Consider the following 22658-nt stretch of genomic DNA (forward strand, 5'->3'; position numbering starts at 1 on the left):
GAGGGAAAGAGATGGTGTACGGGTTCATTGGTGAAGGAAAATCTATGCGGACTACACCTGAGTGGGGGAAGCAAATATTGTTTAAAAAATGAACAATGATGTAAAAAAAATTAATATAAAAATGCCTTCCTAAAAATAAATAAATAAATAAATAAATAAATGGTTCTGTAGCTATCTTAATTTATTTCCTTGCTCAACAGTCTCTCAAAAATTTTCCTCATTGAAGAATAATTAGTTTGTTTTTGTTTTTTTGTTTTTGTTTGTTTGTTTTTTTGTCCCATTTAGGGATCATTTTTGTGACCATGTAACTGAATGGCGGAATATCTATGACAGCAAAGAGCCACACAATGCTAAATTTCCAGAACCTATGGATAAGAACCTAAACGAATTACAGAAAATTATAATTCTTCGGTGTTTAAGGCCTGATAAGGTAAAAGAAAAATGTCTTCTATTTGGAACTCAGATAATTTGCTCTTTATGAAGCATTGGGTTTAAAGTTTTAAGGTTTATAATTTTCCTATTATTATTTTTTAAATTTAGGCAACAATGAGTTACAACACTGTATATGATTTAGAGGGCTAGGATCACACCATTAAGGTGTATGTGAACACTGATATGTGAACACTGTGTATGTGAACACAGGTGTATGTGAACACATCATATACACTAAGAAGGTAGCCATAGTCTCAACTCTAGTCCATTCTGCCCTTCACCTTGCTGTTCTCCTTCCACCTCTGCTTCTGGTAGCCTCAATTCTACAGTCAGATTTTTCAAATTTTTTATTGGTTTGAATTAATCTGACCCCTTGATTTTTTTTTTCCTCTAAATTCCATATATAAGTGATATCATCTGGTATTTGTGTTCATCCTCCTGGTTTTATTTCACTTAGCATAATCCCTTCCAGTTCTATCCATAATGTCGCAAATTCCAGGATTCTATCTTTTTTAATAGCTGCGTACTATCGCCTTCTGTATATATACCAGATCTTTCTGACCCACTTATTCTGATTCTTTTTTTTTTTTCTTTTTTTGGCATTTGAATTGTTTTCATAGCTTGGCTATTATAAATAATGCTGCAATGAACATTGGAGGGCATACAGACATTCAAATTATTGCATTTGCATTCTTCAGGTAGATACCTAGGAATAGAATTGGTGGGTCATATGGTAGATCTATTTTTAATATTTTAGGAAATCTCCATACTGTTTTCCACAAAGGCCGGACCAGTCTACATTGCCACCAATAGTGTATGAGGCTTCCTTATTCTCCACATCCTTGCCAACATGTTTCTAGTCTTTTTTATGTAAGCCATTCTCATAGCTGTAAGGTGATATCTCATTGTGGTTTTGATTTGCATTTCCCTGATGGTAAATGAAGTTGAATATTTTTTCATGTGCCTGTTGGTCATCGGTATGTCTTCTTTGGAGAAATGCCTATTTAGCTCTTCTGTTCATTTTTTGTTTAGGTTATTCGTTTTCTTCTTGTTGAGTTGTAGAAGTTCTTTTTAGATCTTGGATATCAGCATCTTTTCAGATGTGTGGTTTACAACTATTTTCCCCCATTCAGTAAGGTGTATTTCTGTTTTAGTGATAGTTTCTAGCTGTGCAGAAGTGTTTCAGTTTGATGTAGTCCAAATTGTTTATATTCCCTTTTGTTTCTCTTGCTGTTGGAGACAAATCCACAAAGACATCTGTGAAGTCTATGCTGTGGGGTGTTTTGCCTATGTTTTCTTTTATGTATTTTGTTGTTTCAGGTATTACATCCTAGTATTTAATCCATTTTGAGTTAATTCTTGTGTGTGGTGTAAGATAGTGGTCTAGTTTCATTCTTTTGCATGTGGTTGTCCAGTTTTCCCAATACCATTTATTGAAGAGACTTTCCTTTCTCCAATATATATTCTTGGCTTCTTTATCATAGATTAATTGTCCATGTCAGTGTATATAACTGAGTTTATTTCTGGACTCCCACTTCTATTCCATTGACCTGTGTGTCTGTTTTTATTCTAATAGCATAGTGTTTATAGCTTCATAATTCAAAGTCTGAACGTTTGATGCCACCATTTTTTCTCTTTTTTGTCAGAATTGCTTTTGCTATTTGGGGTCTTTAGTGGTTCCATATGAATTTCAGTAATGTTGTTCTATTCCTTAAAGAATGTCATTGAACCTTTGGTAGGGGTTGCATTGAATCTTACTTTGGGTAGGATGGCCATTTTGACAGTGTTAATTCTTCCAATCTAGAGACTATCTTGAGCAATCTATCTTCTTCCAATCTAGAGACTATCTTCCCATTTCTTTGTGCCTTCTGTTTCTTTGAACAATGTCTCAATTTTAATTGTACAGGTCTTTCACATCCTTTGTTATGTTTACTCATAGGTATTTTATGCTTTTGGTGTGATTGTAAATGGTACTGTTTTCTTACTTTCCTTCTCTTTTATCTCATTGTTTCGTGTAGGAATAGAACTGGTTTTTGTAAATTGATTTTGTGACTTGCCATTTTGCTTTACTGATTTATGGTTCCCACTAGTTTTTTAGTAGAGTCTTTAGGGTTTTCTATGCATATATCATATCATCTACAAACAGTGATAGTTTTACTTCTTCTTTCCCAGCTTGGATCCTTTTATATCTTTCTCTTGACTAATTGCTGTAGCTGGGACTTTGAATACTGTATTGAATAGTAGCGGTGAAAGTGGATATCCTTGTCTTTTACCAGATTTTAGTGGAAACGCTTTTGGGTTATTTCTACCATTAAGAATGATGTTAGCTGTGGGTTTGTCAAATATGGTCTTTATTATGTTGAGGTATATTCTGTCCCTAGTTTTTTTTTGAAGGTTTTATCATAAGTAGATGTTGGATCTTGTCAACTGCTTTCTCAGCATCTATTGATTTGATCATAGAATTTTTTTCTTTCCTTTTGTTGCTGTGGTAAATTACACTAGTTGATTTTTGGCAGTTGAACCATCCTTATGTCCCTGGAATAAATCCTACTTGGTCATGGTGCATGATCCTTTTAATACATTGTTGAATTCAGTTTAAGATTTTGTTGCAGATTTCTGCATCTATGTTTTCAGGGACATTGGTCTATACTTTTCCTTTTTTGTGGTCTCTGTCTGGTTTTGGTATTTGGGTGATGTTAACCCCATAGAATGTGTTTGGGAATATTCCCTCTTTCTCAATTTTTTGGAAGTGTTTGAGAAGTATAGGCATAAGTTCATCTTTGAAGGTTTGGTAGAACTCACTAGTGAATTTTGCTCTTGACTTTTGCATTTTAGGAGATTTTTTATTACTGTTTCAATTTCCTTGCTTACTATTGGTCTATTCAGGTTTTCTATTTCTTCCTGATTCAGTTTTAGATGATTATATATTTCTAAGAATTTGTCCATCTTTTCTAGATTATCCAACTGCTAACATACAAATGTTCATAGTAATCTCTATTATCCTCTAAATTTCTGAGATGTCTGTTCTAACTTCCCCTCTTTCATATCTGATTCTATTGAATTTCCTCCCTTTTTTCCTTTGTGAACCTGGCTAGACATTTTTATATTTTATTTTTTCAAATAAACAGCTTTTGGTTTCATTAATCTTTTGGACTATCTTTTTTATTTCTATTTCTTTTACTTCTACTTTTTTATTATTTCCTTCCTTCCTTCCACTGGTTTTGTTTGTTCACCTTTTCTGCTTTCTTAATGTGAGAAATAAGGTCTTTTCTTTTATCTTTTTCTTATTTCTTGGTGTAGTCTGTGTTGCTGTGTACTTCATAAATAGGCTTTCATTTTGTAATTGCATGGTACTTCATTTTATATATATAATTATATACCATAACTTCTTTACCCAGTTTCTATTGATGGACCTTGTCAATATTTTCAGTATTTATATATTATCTGCTATAAAAATGCTGCAATGAATAACCTTATTCAAAAGTCATATCATATCTCACATGTGTAAATATCTCTCAGAATAAAATCCTGGGAATAAAATTGCCTGGTCAGTGCATTTGCCCATATGTCATTTTAAAGATATATCTTTCATGCCTTCTGTGAAAGTTATGCCTGGTTACTCTTCCATAGCATTGTATGAGGATGTCTGTTTATCTTTTGCCCACATAGCTTGTTGCCAATCTTTTGGATTTTAGCTAACTTGTAGGTTTGAGGAATTTGGAGGTAATCAAGGAAAAAGATATGACCAGAGGTGGCAGTAGCACACATGCGTATATTGGGTATTGCTTTACAGGTTTACATGTTGGCAAGGGAAAAGTCCATCATTACATGATTCTGTCCAGATGCCGGAAGTTGGGGAAGAGATCTGTTATTTTGAAGGGGAGGAGAACAGGGGAATTCTCAGGGGAGAAGGGTGGGTCAAAAAGGGTGCTTGTGTAAGGTAGGTGATGTTACTTAGCACCATGATAGCTAAGAGTCTCTGAGTCAGAGCTCCTTTTTTTTTTTTTATTACTTGTTCTTTTTAAATTAAATTAAATTAAATTAAATTAAATTTATGCATATAAGAACTGGAGTGTAGGCCAGAGATGTGGTGGGGGGGCAGAGTGAGAGGATTCACCAGAGGCACAATGAGGAATAGAATAGGCAGATTGACTGAAATACACTGCTGAGGGAAGCAGTGGGTGAGACAGGAGAGGTCTGCTGTGCCATAGGGATCCCAGGCTCCCTGCCTGGGATCGAACTGGTGCTGCAGTGGCTGCGGATAGTTTCACAGTGCTGAGACTTAACCCCTTGCACCACCAGGGAGGCCCTGAGTCAGAGCTCTTAAGGGCCACAGTCGTTCGGGATTTTTACATTCTGGGTTTATTCTATGGCAAGTAGATGTTGGGTTCAAAGCAGACAAGTTCTCGAAGACTGAAAACCTACTTATTTAAGTTTTGTTTAAAACAATTGAATGTGTAAATTTTGAGATTGGTGCAAGCAGGTTTTTGAGCTAACAAGTTTCAGCCTGCTGTGAAGAAATAAAAAGCCTTGGGGTCAATACAAAGACTGTTTTCATCCTGTTTATGTACAAATCTGATAGGTGAAAAATTAGGATGTAGGTTTAAATAAAATTAATTTCTCTTTTAATAGCCTAGAGAAAATATTTGAGGGCTGGCAGGGTAACCTGTTCATGAGATCAGCAAGAAATTCAACTTTTTTCTCTCATCCTTGAAGACCCTAAAGTGTATTCCTTAGTAAAATGGAAACTGGCTCATGAATACCACCTCTATTTATGAGGAAGAATAGTAAAGGTTATCATATCCTATATAAAAATATGATCTGAACAATGCCTGTATTTTTCTGGTTGTATCTCTCTGGCCAAAATATCATCACATGACATTTAGTTGCAAGAAAGACTGGGGAAACTTGTGGTTCTATTACCAAAAGGAAACCAAGAAAGGGGAACAGTTTATTGCCTCTGCAATACTGAAGTTGACCATCTTTTCATGTTTAATATTCATTTCTATTTCATTTTCTATAAGCTGCTTATCCCCTCTGCCTTTTTTTTTTATTAGTCTTATCCTATTGATTTATAGACACCTTTTCTGTATTAGGGAAATTAGCATTTTACCTGTGATATACTGCATCATTTTCTGGACAACTATACTCTTATTTTATTCTTTGAGGTTTTCAGTAATAATCAAAGATATTCTGTGGAAAAAAAAAAACCTTCCCTGAAAATCATATATTTTCTCTTTTCAACAGATAACTCTAGCAATAACAAATTATGTGACTGACAAACTAGGCAAAAAGTTTGTAGAACCTCCACCATTTGATTTGACTAAGAGTTATTTGGATTCAAATTGCACCATTCCTTTAATTTTTGTGCTATCTCCAGGAGCAGATCCCATGGCCAGTAAGTACATATATGGTGAACTTTTAAGAAAATATAAATAAATCTTCTTGCTCAATATCCATTTTTATATGATTTTAAATCAACTAGTAAATCCGATATTTATAAGAGAAAATAACTATTGAGATTTCCACAACTAAATACCTATACACTGAAAATAAAGCATGTTTTATAACTTAGAGTTAGCAGTGAAAACATTTTTTTGTGCCCTCTTAGGCCTGCTGAAATTTGCAAATGATAAAGCTATGTCTGGAAGTAACTTTCAAGCTATTTCGCTGGGACAGGGACAAGGACCAGTTGCCACAAAAATGATTAAAGCAGCAGCAGAAGAAGGAAGTTGGGTTTGCCTACAGAATTGCCATCTTGCTGTCTCCTGGATGCCCATGTTGGAAAAAATATGTGAAGATTTTACCCCTGAATCCTGTAACCCAGCCTTTAGACTTTGGCTCACAAGTTATCCATCCCCCAAAGTATGTTTATTTCTACAGAGTCCAGAACATGTGCTTCGTTATCTGTTACATTGAATATTTTAATCAAGCTTTAAATGCTTAACATTAAGAGGTTTTAAAAAAAATCTGGAGTCCTCCATTATACCTGTCATTAATCCACTAATGTATGATTTTTAGGAATCATGCTGGTAATCTTGTGTATAATGCTCACTATCTATTTTGTCTTAGTTCCCAGTAACGATTCTACAGAATGGAGTAAAAATGACTAATGAACCTCCCACGGGTCTTCGACTAAATCTCCTTCAATCATATCTTTCTGATCCAATTTCTGATGATCAATTTTTCAGTGGATGCCATGGAAAGGAACTGGTAATTCTCAACCTCTGGAACTTTTAAAATGTGCTATTATAGTGAGGAAATATGAAAATGTAAATATTTTATTTAATAATATTAAACTTCAAGTATTTCCTAAGAAGGCAGAAATTGCACATCTCTTGTTCATCATCTTGTTCCCAATAGTTCTTGTTCTGCTTCCCACATAGTAGACATTCAAACAAATATTTGTTGAATGGATGAATGTGTCTTAGTTTATAAACCAAAGCCCAATAGTATGTTTAAGACTTAAGACTAACAATCTATTTTCACATCATTTATTCATTCTTTCAATAAATATGTATATTTATCCTAGGTACCAGATACAAAGTAGTGAGAATAAAATAGACTCTCCCCCCAAAAAAAACTTGACTTCAGTTCTAATAATGATGTTTTGACATATTAATAATGCTTTTCAGTGTATCCATGTAAAATAGTTTTGCATATATTATTGGGGGTTTTAGGGGTTTCAATAAATAACACTCATTTTCCCTGCCTGAATTATTATCAATTAAGAAACATGGAAAATGGCCTCCCTCGTGGCACAAGGGGTCAAGCACTGCATTCTGAAGCAATCCGCAGCCTCTGCAGCACGAGTTCAGTCCCCAGCCAGAGAGAAACCACATGGCGAAGCCAACCTCTCTTGTCTCGCCCGCTCCTCCCCTCAGCAGTGTATTTCAGTCATTCTGCCTGTTCTGTTCCCCGCTCTGTCTCTGGTGAATCTTCTCACCCCTCTGCATCTCTGGCCTGTACCCCAGCTCTTGTATGCATAAATAAATAAATCTTTAAAAAAAAAAGTTTAAAAAAAAAACATGGAAAAGTATAAACACATGGGATGCAAATTATAAACTTTACTGATTATTGATACAGACTAGGTTGGAAGATGTTGTTTTTATCTGTAAACAAATGAATTTACAATCTAGTCAAGGGAAACCTATGCAAGGCAAGCTCATTCATAATCCCTATAAACTTGGAGTGGTGGGTTGTTAAAGTTACAGATGTCAGTGCCTCACTCCTGGAAATTCTGATTCACTAGGTTTAAAGTGGGACTGTAGAACTGGTGTAAATAAATAAACAGGTAACAAAAGAAGTCCAACTATTAACAAGGTTGGGAATGACTGTTGTAATGGAATTTCCTTTGGGAAGACAAAGGAGAGGAGAAAGGAAACAAGCATTTTTTGAGCACTAGCAGGTTCCACGTAGTTTCCAAATCTAACAACAATCCTGTAATATAGGAATTATCACAACCTTGTTTTTTAAATAAGGCAACTGGGGCTCCGGCAAATTATCAAAGGCATTCAACTCATAAGTCTTAGAGGTGGGGTTTGGTACTCAGGTCATTCTGTCTCTTCCCACTTGTATGTGATTAACTCTTCTTGAAAAGAAGCTATTGAAAAAAAAAAAACTTCGTGAAGAAAAAGACATTTTGAAGTCGGTTCAAGAAGTATGTCTTAAGGCACAGAATTATGAAATTGTGAAAGAGCAACAAGCAGCTCATTTGGGCTAGACTGGTAGGAAATAAGTAGGAAGTAATATTGCACTTGATCTTAACCAAAAGGCCAAGAAACAATGAGAGGAGGAAGTAATATTGGAGCAAGATTGTAAAAGTCTTTTTATGCCTTGCAGAGTAGTTTGGATGAGTCAGCACAAACCAGCACCACATCACAGCAAACAAAGCAGAGGTATACTCCCTTGATCAATAGATCTTTAGATAAGGAAGGCAGGGTCATGCATTTCCCTTGGATTAGTCACCAAAGGCACCCTGAAAAATACAGAAATCAGTTACAAAAGAACTCTTTGGGAAAAAAACCTGCCCTCAGAAAAGAGATTAAGAAAATACTTTTTAGTGTGCAAGTTTTTTTTATAATAGTCTGGTTTTTATTTAAATCTAGATAACAAGTCTGTGGCAATCTCTTCTGATGTCCTTTGTCACATCTCTTTAATCTACATCTCATTTCAGCTACAATTGTAGAAGACAATTTTTTGTTAATTCAGACTCATCTGAAATTGACAGCATCTCATTTCAAGTATGCCTCTTTATACTTTCTGACCCTAAAGAGATTTCTTTGTCCATAAGCACGGCTCTAAAATGTAGAGGAATTACTCCCTCCTTAAGAAAGCCCATTATGTGATAGTATATGGAAAATATATGTAAATAAGGTTATTGTGGCTTTTCACCTAAAAGACATTTCACTACATTTAGTTATGAACTTAATGTAGTGTGTAATACACATGTTGATTCTCAACAATGCACACCTGAAACATAAAATGTTATAATGCAATTTACTTTGATTAAATTTTCTTTATTTAAAAAAATGCTTCACTAAAGCATCCATCCAGTATGTTAAAAATATGCTTTGAAATCAAATAGGGTTTGAAATATAACATTTCAAGGGTATAACTATTCAGTAAAGCTATGGTATACTTACATTTTAATATTATAGAAGTACTTTCAGCTACAGCACATGAAAATAGCTCAGTGAATTTTTTTTACTGCATTTGAAGTTATGTTTGAGATGGTCAACTTAAAATACATGCTTCAGTATTGGAGTTTTTCATTAAGTCATAAGATTAATACTTATTATAGTATTATTTTAGAGTGCATGTCTTTTTAAAATAGAAGTCTGTAGAGATAAATGGGGATAGAATCTTAAAATTAAAAAGATCATTGATTTCCCTCTTTTAATGATAAAAATCTGATCAGAATTCTTTCTTGTGTAATTTTTATATTAAAGGCATGGGAGAAGTTGTTGTTTGGAGTTTGTTTTTTTCATGCCCTTGTTCAAGAGAGAAAGAAATTTGGTCCTCTTGGTTGGAATATTCCATATGGATTTAATGAATCAGACTTACGTATCAGTATTCAACAACTACAGGTAAAATTTGAAAGGAACTAACACTGATGGAGAATCACTGTGTACCAGACCCTACATAATCCCTTGTCTTAGAATATCTTGCTTAATTCTCCCAACACCATAATAGGTGTGTAGCTAGTAATAATAGTTATAACTATGAAGCACTATCTCCTTTTGGATTTTTTTCCCTGCAAGTAATGGGAAGTTTGATTCAAATTGACTTTTAAACCATAACGAAATTTATTATCTCACATAAAAAAAGATGTTCAGAGGCAGAACAGATTCTAGAGTTGGTTGTTTCAGCAACACAAAAGTGTCCTCAAGAATCCTATTTCTTTGGTTTTTGAGTCCAATTTAGTTGGTGTATCCTAAGCTTGGAGAAAATTTTGCTAAAACCACCATACTGTGTATAACCAGTTAATTGAGGATTTTCCATCTTCTGGCCAGGCCCTGACCTGCAGCCTCTGGTGTCATTAACCCTTTTAGGCCCAAGGTCAGGGTCTGCAGACATAGGTTGGATCCATTTTTCATTTCTTCAAGAACTAGGACCTTGGGAGAGGATTGATCTTTAAGCCATCTTCACCTGGTTATACTAGCAGGCTACCTCTCTCCAATGGGGGAAGTCAGCAAACTGATAGCTAAGTAGAGTAGATATCAAAGGAATGAGTTGAAAGTCTACCTCTTCCATGTGACAAAAATTTAACATGAATTTCTCTTGGGGGTCCTGCAGTTTTGAGGAGGAAAGGGACAAACTTGAACATATCCCCCAAAGAAGAAAAGGAGAAATTTTCCTTTTTCACAAATCACTTATCCCTCAAGAAGATCACCTTCTCTCTCTCCCCATCATATCTCTTGACATGTCTCTTCTTCCTGAAAACTGGGAGTCTCAAAGAATTAGACCTTTTAACTTGGGTTTGGAGACTTTAGAGACTTTTTTTCTTAATTGTGTACCATTTGCACTTTAATACCTGCACAGTAAGTCAGAAAAACTCTTAACCAGTAATACCATATATATAAAAACAAAAATTCCTTCCTATATTTAAGTATGAGATCTAGAACTGGAAGAATTAAGCTCAGGTCTTCATGTTACTTCACATTTCCAGTTACATGCTCTACAGAGTTATTGGGAGATGAGTAAGACCATGTAAAAGCTATGCAAATAGTGGTTTTTATTATGTTGATCCTACGATATTCAGGAAACTAGAAAAGATATGTGTTGTCTATCACTGTAACTGCCATATTATGTGAACCAGGTTCCGTTATGAACTGAAGTTTAGGGTTGCTTGTTTTCATCACCTTGCGAACAGTACCCTAAGTGAGGCACCCAGTTCTCAGCATTGGTACTATTGGCATTTGGGGCCAGATCTTTGTTGTGGGCAGCTGTACTGTACATTGTTTCGTAGCATCCCAGGACTTTACCTGCTAGAAGCCCATGGCATCCCCACCCCCACACCAATAATGATATTATAAAATGTCTCCCAATATTGTCAAAATCATCCAGTTGACAATCAGTGCCCCAAAATAAGTTTTATCCAAAATTACATGAAAAATTCATGTCAATTTTTAAGCTATGTTTTTGTTTTTAACTAAGTTTTGAAATATTTTTATTATCATAGCTTTCAAACTAGCAATATGTGTTTATTTCTGAAAAAAAAAAGTGAAGATGCAGATAAGCAAAGTGATTTAAAATAAAACAATCCAAAGACCACCCATGATGATCATTTCTTTCAACCCCACTTCTATGAATATAGAGAGATGATACATGATTAATTGATAGGTATTTAATGTCATCTTAAAATTGAAACAAAGTGAAAGACTTTAAACTTTTTCTCACTTTATTTTTCCTTTGTTTCAGTTATTTTTAAATGAATATGATACAATTCCATTTGAAGCTATCTCTTACCTAACTGGGGAGTGTAACTATGGAGGAAGAGTGACAGATGATTGGGACAGACGACTCCTCTTGACTATGCTGGCTGATTTTTATAACCCATATATAATTGAAAACCCTCATTACAAGTTTTCTCCTAGTGGAAATTATTTTGCACCCCCCAAAGGCACCTATAATGACTACATTGAATTCATTAAGGTAACTGATAGATTTGAGTGTGATTTTCTAAAAGCAAATAGTAGAAGTTTTCCCTGTAATGTATAAGGTTAAACAAGTATTAATGGTTCAATCAACTTTCAGTTTCTTTAGTTTTCAGTAATTATTAAAAATTGGAAAGATTTAATTTCTCTGATATTTGATGTTAAGTTGATTTTTAACTTTTTTTGGCTCTACACATGACTACCTTATGAATTTACATATCCAGTGATAATATGATTGCTTACTTAATCTATTTCCTGATAGAAACTTCCATTTACTCAACACCCTGAGATATTTGGATTACATGAAAATGTTGATATTTCTAAAGATCTTCAACAAACGAAAATCCTCTTTGAGTCCTTGCTCCTCACTCAGGGAGCCTCCAAACAGACAGGATCCTCTGGAAGTTCTGACTACATTCTATTAGAAATTGCCAAAGGTATTCTCAAAAAGGTAATAATTAGCTTAAAATATGTTACTTATAAAAAAAAGTACAGAAATATAATCTGAAAACTCCATCTAGAAGCATTATAACCTTGATTGAGATCCTTTGTTTTTTGAGCATTCGTTTCTAAATCCGTAGTGTTGATAAGGGAAATTTTTTATTTGTATAACTCCTGGCACAGAGTAAGTCCTTAATAACTATAGTTGTGGATGAACTATTGAACAAGGGATTTATTGCCATTTCTAAACATAAATAATGGACCTACTTGTTTCAAAATAGAGAAAATGGTCTGAACTTGCTAGTTCAAGGAATGAATAGTTCTTGATCTATACCTTAGAAAGTGAAGAGACACAGGAAAATAGAATCAGCACTAAATTAACTGCTATAGCTTTTCTTCTATAGTACATACCAATGTAATTAACCCTACCAGGTAAAGTAGAATGATTCTATTCTCACTATTTTTTTTCTGTGTCTTCAATGCAATAAAAAAAAACCCAAAAACTATGGTAACTTTTTATGGCAACTTTTAAAAGATCAGTGGTTCTAAACATCTAAATGCATATTGTCATAATTTCCCTCCAAGATATTTATCCTTATATTTCAGTGTCAGGCAATCTGACAGAGCAGAACCTGAATCCTTGTCCATCTGTCTTTAAAACCCATAGACAGCACCACTGTCCTATTCTCCCAGTTGGTATCCTTGACTTACACCACCCCAGAAGGAGAGAGCCTGCTCATCTTTAGCCTGGCTGCAGCCAACAGAGAAGAGAGGGGAACCACATTATCGGCCACCCTTGAGTGTAGGCAAACTAACCCCTTCTAACTTCCACCCCTGGCTGCTGCTTCTACTGTTGACTCTTCTAACCCTTGATCCCTTACTATTTCAGTGGTTTGTCTCCCTTGCCCAATAGAGGCTCTTACAAGATCACTAACAGAAAGTTACCTTGCAGCAGCATTTGGGATTTACTTAGGTAGAAAGGTTGTGCTAAACCAAAGAGCCCTTAAGTGTTACCACCTACTATGACTTGAAGAATTTTTGTGCCACCCAAGCACCATTACCTATTTTTGAGATAGCTCAACTTTCTTAGTTTGGAACGTCCATGATCAGGAAACTTCTGGCCCACTGTAGGAATGTGAATTCCAGTATCTTAGGATTTGATCATAACTCCCAAAATCCCCTCATCACTTCTCCAGGACCTCTGAGATGAGTCAGACATGCAGTGGTCATGAAATCAGACATGCAGTGGTCTCTCCTTTTCCCTGGAATGCTGCTATAAACATAGCACATTAATAATTTGATAGTGCGGTAAAGTTATTTGGAAGAGGTTGACAATTGATTGTAAATAACATAGCAATTATGAAATGGTAATTTGGTTTCCTCAATGGATAAGAAGATTCCATTTACAAAAGGATATTACACAACTTTTCAGAAATATTTATCTTCTAAAAAATGCTATCAATATATAACTATAATAAAGAGCCTATAGGCCTTGGAAATAGAAATCTGTGGGTTTAAACAGACGCATTTGTGACTGTATTCCCTTGGGAAATTATTTAACCCTTCTGTACTTAAATATCTTCATCTGTAAAATAGAAATAATAATGTTCACCTAAGAGTGTATGGTGAGTTGGACCTCTCTGGTGGTCTAAGGATTAATTCTCAGCGCTATCACCTCCCCATAGTACTGGCCTGAGCGCAACCTCCCCATAGTACTGGCCTGAGTTTGATTCCCCAGGCAGAATCCTGTCTCCCCATTGCTCCCTTTGGCAGAGTATTTCAGTAAACCTGCCTGTTCTGCTTTGCACTCTGTCTCTGGTGAATCCTCTCACTGCTCCTCACCTCTGGCCTACACCCCAGTTCTATGCAAAAATAAATAAATAAAATCTTTTTTAAGTGTATGGTGAGGATTAAATGAGATACTACTGTATGAAAAGCAGTTAGCATACTGTGTGGCATATAGTCACTAACTAATTGAGCTATTAGTGATGTTATAACTAAATGAAACTATCCATTCTGAGAGTAATATGTGATCTTCAAAATCTGTTCTCATAGCTACCAAAGGATTTTGACATTGAAATGGCACTGCTGAGGTATCCTGTGAAATATGAAGAGAGCATGAATACTGTGTTAGTACAAGAAATGGAAAGATTTAACAAGTAAGAATCTATAGCCTAAGTTATTCAAAAGGCAACCAAATAAAGTTAAATACACACTAGTATAGAATTAAAATTTTAAGAACAAATTATTAGAAGTGGCCATTTCATTAGAATTCTTCTCCTTTTTAAAAGTTGTATAAACTTCTGCCCCAAAAGTAAGGGTAGCTTTTCTTTTATAGTCTAAAAATGATGATGAAAAAATGTTTTTGTTAAAAGTATTCATTAATCTTCTTACCATCCCTTACTATTGTCTTCAAGAACTGAAGATGGAATAAGTGTAACTAGGCCTATGTGTATTCACATCTTTTTTCATTTTTCAGCCACTTGATACATATATACCTCCTTTTTATTCCTGAGTCCAATCTTTATTAGGTACCCCATGACAGCAAAAAAATTATTTACTTTGGATTTTTTAATTTGAGTTTTCTGTTTAATGCTAGCTTAGGAATGGAGAATTGTTTTGGTTATGTATTTTCTAAAGTGTTCCCAAATTTATTTTGGTTTCCAGACTTGTTGAAATTTTATAATAAGGCATATTAAAACACTAAGATTCCTTAATTACTTTATAATACCAAGTGGAGGGGCCTACACTTAGAGAAATACTTCCACATAACTGTAAATGAGATTCCTGCTGTTTCTTCCTCTGGAAAGACTACATGTTGAGTCAGAATGGGGGGATTGCAATTGTATGGGGAATATAAAAATAAAATTTATTAATTAAAAAAAAGACTACATGTTGATATTTACTATCATATATATGTTGATGACATAATTTCTTTCATTGCAGTTTAATTAGAACCATACGTAAGACTCTACAGGACCTTGAAAAAGCTATTAAGGGTGTGGTTGTAATGGATTCTGCATTGGAGGCACTCTCTGGCAGTTTGCTTGTTGGAAAGGTTCCAGAAATATGGGCCAAACGTTCATACCCAAGTCTTAAACCCCTAGGAAGTTACATCACAGATTTTCTAGCCCGGTTGAACTTTTTACAGGTAAAATAATATATATGTGTATACATACTGATGACAAATCACATAAAGAGCCTGAGACTTGAATTTATCAATAATTGGCCATTCTCTTAAAGTCAATCTCTCTTAAAACCAGAGAAAAGATGATTACTTTGCAATCCCACCCTCTACCCCCAGTCATTCCAAAATAAAGGTGATAAAAAGGTGGTTACACCATGAGCCCTACCTTCAAATTGCTAAAAAAAAGTCTACAGGGACACTCTCTATGTGTCTAGGAAAAGCTATTTAATACAGTACAGGGTTATGTCATCTGTACATGTGTCATAAAAAACCACCGTGTAGAATGTTCTGGAAATTCAAAGAGGAGAAAAAGATCTTTTGGCTTAAGAAAGCAATTTGTTTCATGAATGAGGCAGTATTTGAGCTGGGCCTAAAGAATGCATAGTTTTGAACACTGCAAAAAAAATAAAAATTAAAAAGGATCTAACTATACCTGTAGAATGAAAGGCACGATGTCATTTTGGATTCTGTTGTAAGCTTTCTGACTAAACTGAAATAAAGTTTATTCCCTTACATAACTGTAAAATCAGGGGGTAAAGTGGCTCAGGCAGGACTTGACCTGGGGTACAAATATAGTTACCTGGTATTGGTTTCTTGCACGTCATACCTTAGCTCTGTTTCTCTGTAAGGTAACTCTGCCCTCAGTTATGTTCTCATCGTGTAGCAAGATAGCAACTACAACTCTGGTCTCACATTCACACTTGAGAGCAGAGTATGAGTCTTTTCCCAGCAGTCCAACAAGAGTCTCTGTATTTCTGGCTTTGACTGGTCACATGCCCATTACCAAATCAGTCACTATAACTGGACACATGTTAGCCAGGCATGAATTACATACTTACCCTAGGAGGTGGCATTCCACCACCAAATGTACCTGGATTGAGAATGTTGGAGGGTCATCTTTCAGGGGGACAGAAGAGTCCCATCACTTATGCAGAGGAAAACAATAGATGTGCCTATCTATAATGCCGAGAAGTTACCAGCAAATAGTGCAATCTGACTAGAATGTAAAATGTCTGAAGGAGAACAAAGTGGATAGAGGTGGATGTGCAATTTGGGACCAGACTGTGAGATTTGAATAGGTGACTAAGGTTTTGGACTTTAAAATGACAGTATAGTAGATCACTGAAGAATTGTGCAAGATGCTAAACCTGATCCAAATGATACATAGCATGATGTACTGTGAGCATTGTTCTGTAGGTATTGAGCAGAGAGAGGAAAGAAGAAGCCATACACATTGATACAGAAAGAAGACCATGAATATCTGAACTGGGGCAAGGAAAGTGGGCATGGAGGCTGGGGGTTTAATAGTATTAAGGAACTGAAATCAGAACATGAGTGCTATAGTTAGACAATATGTAAGATGTCTAAAGATGACTGCTTTCAGTCATATAAGGAATATAATAAATCCTCAAATAATTCATATTTGACTTTTTGCCGAAGATTTGAATCTCTCGAACTATGATCTAGCTATTCAGATTAATGAAAAAATCAAGTTTGAATGTTCCAAGAGCAATCAGAAGGGAAAAGAGGTAGAAGGGCCAACCTACGCTGTGTTTAGTGTCAGGAAGAGAGTCCTGTGATGCAGTGTCAGCAACACACTGAAAAACCAGAGTCAGGAATTGTGTTTCAGGTGACACTTATATAAGTTGAAAAAAGAATATAATGCTGGGCTTCCCCGGTGGCGCAGCGGTTGAGCGCTGGGTTGCGAAGCTGCCCGCAGCCTCTGTAGCTCTGGTTCGATCCCCGGCTGCTCCCCGGCCACAGGAGGAGGGTCTCATATGGCGCGCAGACCTCTCCAGCCGCCCGCTGCTCCCCTCAGCAGTGTGCTTCGGTCCTTCTGCCTGCTCTGCTCCCCGCTCTGGCTCTGGTGAATTCTCTCACCCTCCCGTGATTCTGACTGTACCCAGTGCTTGTATAAATAAATAAAAATAAATCTTTTTAAAAAAAAAGAAAAAAAGAATATAATGCTATTTGTTTTCCCTTTATAGGACTGGTATAATACCGGAAAACCTTGTGTGTTTTGGCTCTCAGGTTTCTTTTTCACCCAAGCCTTTTTAACTGGAGCAATGCAGAATTATGCCAGAAAATATACCATCCCTATTGATTTACTAGGAAATGAGTTTGAGGTACAGTAACTCCTTAAACTCCATAGTATAATGATAATGGTTCACAGTTGCCATAGTGGTGGGAGAATTATGGGCACTACACCAGAGGGAGAAATCAAATGTTGTACAAAAATGGACAATGCTGAAAGAAAAATTTTTTAATTAAAAAATAAAATTTCAAGGGCCTGCCCTGGTGGCACAGGCGGTTGAGTGCAGCACTGTGAAGCTGTCCGCAGCCTCTGCAGTGCGGTTCGATCCTGGCCGGCTAGCAAGGGTCCCACATGGTGGGGCAGACCTCTCCTATCTTGCCCGCTGCTCCCCTCAGCAGTGTATTTCGTCGGTCTGCCTGTTCTGTTCCCCACTCTGTCTCTGGTGAATCTTCTCACCGTCCTGTGCATCTGGCCTGTACCCTGGTTCTTGTATAAATAAATAAATAAATCTTTTTAAAAAATTTTTCAAAATGAAAACAAAAAAACTTCACAATATATCATTACATCTAAATCATGTATTTAAGCAAAGGGGATGTGCAAAATTCATATTTTAATAGCCCATTATAAACAAATTATATACACATTCTCTCCGTTCTTTGTTTCCTGAAGAATATATTTGTCTTGATATCTGCATGATAGAACTTTTATATATTTCAATATTAAATTCAAATAATCCAAATGTGGACTTCTATTTTAACAAAAATAATGTGAGATGTAATAACACCTGATAAAATGCTTCAAAAAGAACTAGTATATAGTGAAGTTTCCATGAGTGTTTTCTGAAGATCTAGTTAATAGTTCCTTTATGAGACAAAGTTGTCCAGAAAGATCATTACTAGTGTGTGCCTCTGTCTTCAGGTTATTCCTTCTGATACATCTGAGGAAGCACCAGAAGATGGTGTTTATATCCACGGATTATATCTTGATGGAGCACGCTGGGACAGAACAAGGTCAGTAGTTTCAACTGCAAAGACCTCTTTATCTGTAGCTGAATCATAGTAATAAATTATCTAATTACCTTTTTTTTTCTACCAAAAGGCCTTTTTTGGGAAATATAGCAAGTAATAATATCAGAATTCTCATTATAAATCATTATTCAGATTGGAGCAATTGATGGGTACTTTTAGGTTGTGAACATTAGTTGATATTTCAATGATCTTACCAGTAGAAAGTTAGTTTAAATTATTTTCCTGCTTCTATTTTTTTTAAGTTCACTTTCCGTTTTGTACTGCCTAGGAGCATCTCACTTTTAAGCAGTTTATAGTTATAGGAAAGTTCCCATTTCCCACCTTGGAGGACATAATATTTAGATTAAATATTGGATTTCCAGCTCAGGAAACTAAGCAGTGCTATTCTTGTTAAAGTATATGGGGATAAGAGGGAAACGAGGCAGGGGGGAAGCAAATATTGTTTAAAAATGAACAATGATATAAAAAATATTTTTTTTTAAAAAGAGGGAAGGAGAGAGACTATTTTCCTTGGAGCCCTATTCTTTAACAATCCATTAATATACATAATCCTCTATTTTCAGAGTCAGGGTTAGGCTTTGTCCCCTAAAGAGCATTAAAGGCTTGGACTGGGAAAATCACTTCAGACAGAGCAAGCTGCTTTTGCAGAGATAATTCCAAAACAAGGCAATCAGGAGACTCAACTGTACACAGTTTGTTTGATAATTTCTCTTCTTTTTCATCAGGAAAGTGATCAATGGCTTGATTGGCGATTGTGGGTGACTTATAAAATGTTTTCATTGATAGCTACTTCATATTGACATTTTTTTCCTTATATATGGATTCATCATTTCCTCACTTCCTTCCCTCCTTTCAAACAACGGTGCAAAGGGAAAAGAAAAATCATTTTCTAGAAAGACAGATCTGTTTGAAACCTAATGCTGGAATGTAAGAGCTGTGTGACTGTGAGAAAAGTCATCTACATCTCTGAACCTCCAGTCTTCGTCTATGAAACAGAAATAGGGAAAAGGACAAGCCATTGTGTGGGTCCAATGTGATAGGACAGTGTCCATCTCATGGGTGGCATCCTGATGTTTGTCCATTGTACGGTTGCCTTTCCAAAATTTTCTTTCATTTCTCTCAAATCTTCATCACTTCTTCTTCAGTTTTTGTTGTATTTTACATTTCATTGCATATATATGTCTAGTTCTCTCTCGTATTAAAAATCAACATCAAAGTAGCAATTTCTGAGAAGCAAATTACTTGTAATATCTAATAAACTTCTGTCAATTTCTCTTAACAGTGGGTTGCTTGCTGAACAACATCCCAAACTTCTGTTTGACTTGATGCCCATCATATGGATAAAACCAAGTAAGTGTACTGCTAAAATAACTTCTTAACATTTTAGGTGGGATAATGATTTTTTTGCCACTCCCCTAAATAATTCTCCTCTCCAATCTATTAGGATTTTGTTCAACTGCAATAAATAATGATTCAATGTATACATTAGAATGTATTTTCCCCCTTTTTTTGTGTTGCATCTATATTATTTTGGGAATATCATTCTAATTCTTTTCACTCTTGTTCATGGAACATATATTTTCTTGGCCCTCCCCCATACTTTTCCAAAGTCTGGCATTCCCCACCAAATAGCTTGATTTTGAAAGTCTTTGCACACCTGTCAGAGACACAAATAGGCTTATCCAGCTAGCAACTAGAGTTTTCTGGCTGTAAAAAAAGCCAGAGGTTTAGAAGCCAGGCAGGTGCCTGAAGGCATATATGTTGCTTTTTTTTTTTTTTAAATACATAGTATTGATTTTTATTGATTTATTTTTAAAGATTTATTTATCTATTTATACAAGCACTGGGTACAGTCAAAGGCGCAGGAGGGTAAAAGAATTCACCAGAGCCAGAGTGGAGGGTAGAACAGGCAAAGTGATGAAGTACACTGCTGCGGGGAGCAGCGGGCGGCAAGAGAGATCTGCGTGCCATGTGGGACCCTTGCCCAGCCACCGGGGATCGAACTAGCGTTGCAGAGGCTGTGGGCAGCTTCGCAACCCCGCGCTCAACCGCTGAGCCACCAGGGAGGCCCGAAGTCATATATGTTTCAAGCTAAATGGGGTGGAGGCCAATTTGCCCCCTTGAGGAAGCTACTTGCTCCTTCCCTCCTGTCAATCATCATTTCTCCACAAGTCTGAACAAATGAGACTCATTCTTTTGTTATATCTTTGTTTTTTTTTTTTTAATTTCAAGTAGCTATCAATGAAAACATTTTACAAGTCATCCACAATTGCCACTCAACCCACTGATTATTTTCATTATTCATAATCACAGTTCAGTTACAACTGTGAGAATTATGACTTTAGTTTAGATAGACTCCTGATATCTCCTATCTGGCATTTCAAGGATTTTACATAGATTCTTTTTGTGAGTAGGTAAGAGTGTGTTTTTCTTAGTAATAAGCAAACAATAACTTCTGCTGAAAACAAATAGTAGCTCTAGCTTCTTCTAAATTATGGGTTTCTCACATTAGAACTCTAAACAGCTGTGTTTCTCTTTTTTGCATCTCCTCCATTACCTTGATTTTGTGTCTTCCCTATGCCAATTTTTATTCTTTCTTCCCTACCTTTTCCTACTCTTATTTCTTCTCTACCAAGTCATCCTGTGTGTTTTTATGCTTGCTAAGTGACTGGGACTTTAAAATCAATTCCTGTCCTCTGAACTAGAAGCATGTGCCATATGAAATCATTTGCTTTGTTCACAATTATAATTATATATCAATTATTAAAAAACAACTTTAAAATCGTCAATATCACAATCATTATCTTAGATTTCATAGTGGTCATTTTATTGCAAGAAAAAGTTGGGTTTTTTTTTTTGTACCAGTGATTATTTCCCCTTTATTAAGAGGATATGTTTCTTTTTTTCCAAGCTAAAAAGTCTGAGATTATGAAGTCGGACACTTATGTCTGTCCTCTCTACAAGACAAGTGAACGTAAAGGAACTCTTTCTACTACAGGACATTCTACTAATTTTGTCATTGCCATGTTGTTAAAAACAAATCACCCTGTTCAACACTGGATCAAGCGTGGGGTTGCTTTGCTTTGTCAATTGGATGACTAAATTGATCAACTTTAAGAAAATATCTGAAAGAAGAAAAATATATATATGTATAGGTACACATATATTTAGTCTACACTTATTTCCAAATACATATATTATAAAACCAAGTATCTTCATGGCATTCTTTTAAACTGTCTTTGTGAATGGTTTTTGCATTTTTCTCTCCCTAACATATTCCTCTTGATTGGAATTGCCTTCCAGGTGGACTCTTGGCGTCATAGTCAGACAACTGTGGAAGGAAAGTATGAAAAGAAATGTTTCTTTGAAGCATATAAAAATATCTGAAACTTTTATATAGCTCCATTTTATGGTTTGATATAAAAGACAAATTTGGGGAGACTGAATTAAATTGAACTAATATTAGAAATCATCTCTTTTTACAAGTGTTAAGTCATTTCTTTACTTCTGTAACAGTTTACTTTCAATTTACATATCAAAGTGATTATATACAAACATTTCACATACACAAATAAATAAACTGTAAATAAGGAAAATATTAAAACAAACTCAGAACTTCCTACTTAATACTACTAAAACATCAGTTCCAAAAAAAAAAATCAGTTCCATTTCTCATCCTACCTCTGTAATAAGGAAAGAAAACGCAAAAGCAGTGAAGCTGACATATAAAGGTAGGAACTGGAATTGCCACGTAGTCTCTTCATTATTTTTAATAGGTAATATTATTTGGTGTGCATTCATTCAAGACATTTCAATAAAAGAAAATTTCAGTCAAAATTCAATGATCTTGTATGGAGTTAATATCTTCCTTAGGATTCCCAGGACACTTAAGGGTACACTTCTGTAACCCAAAGAAAATGTAGGTGCAGCTACCCAATGAAACAGGATCATTAGGACAGTCTCTTTTGATAATTTGCCCAGAGCAAAATGTGTGCCTTCTCAAGTGGAAAACTGATTCTGATTTGCAGTACATGAGCCTTAGGAGAATGAATTCACTTCACTTTACCACCACCATGCAAAAAGCATTTTATGCCAGGGATAAAATATTTAATCCCTCATATTTAACGACTATAGCAATGAAGAAGAGAGATCATGTTTCCAAATAGAGCTAAACCACATGTTAAAAACAAGGAGTATATGCCAGACTGTCTTATGATGAAGTATTTATAGTAAAGCTATTAATGGAATGGTCACTGCAAGCGAGTGGAGATCCTAAATATAAGTGAAACTCTGATGTGTAATTTCTAACAGTGAAAACTTCAGTGCTGTCCTAAAGGATATAACAAAGGTAAAAAGTCTTTAGTATGTGCTCAAAC

General features: G+C 35.5%; 1 protein-coding gene across 1 annotated transcript in view; it reads left to right on the top strand.

Moving 5' to 3' along the window:
• DNAH12 (dynein axonemal heavy chain 12) overlaps positions 1–21384 on the top strand; it is a gene marked incomplete at both ends in the record, with an annotated part of 141386 nt that extends 120002 nt beyond the window's left edge. Inside the window, 13 exons of the mRNA XM_084248300.1 lie at positions 286–430; positions 5680–5830; positions 6044–6297; positions 6505–6645; positions 9384–9521; positions 11356–11589; positions 11854–12042; positions 14088–14191; positions 14979–15183; positions 17208–17345; positions 18173–18264; positions 19565–19632; positions 21194–21384. Of these exons, the coding sequence (XP_084104426.1) occupies positions 286–430; positions 5680–5830; positions 6044–6297; positions 6505–6645; positions 9384–9521; positions 11356–11589; positions 11854–12042; positions 14088–14191; positions 14979–15183; positions 17208–17345; positions 18173–18264; positions 19565–19632; positions 21194–21384 (2050 nt within the window). The remainder of the gene's footprint in view (positions 1–285; positions 431–5679; positions 5831–6043; positions 6298–6504; positions 6646–9383; positions 9522–11355; positions 11590–11853; positions 12043–14087; positions 14192–14978; positions 15184–17207; positions 17346–18172; positions 18265–19564; positions 19633–21193) is intronic.
• Positions 21385–22658: the final 1274 nt, after the last annotated feature.

Source organism: Talpa europaea, assembly GCF_964194135.1.
Source record: "Talpa europaea genome assembly, chromosome: 11".
Lineage (NCBI taxonomy): Eukaryota > Metazoa > Chordata > Mammalia > Eulipotyphla > Talpidae > Talpa > Talpa europaea.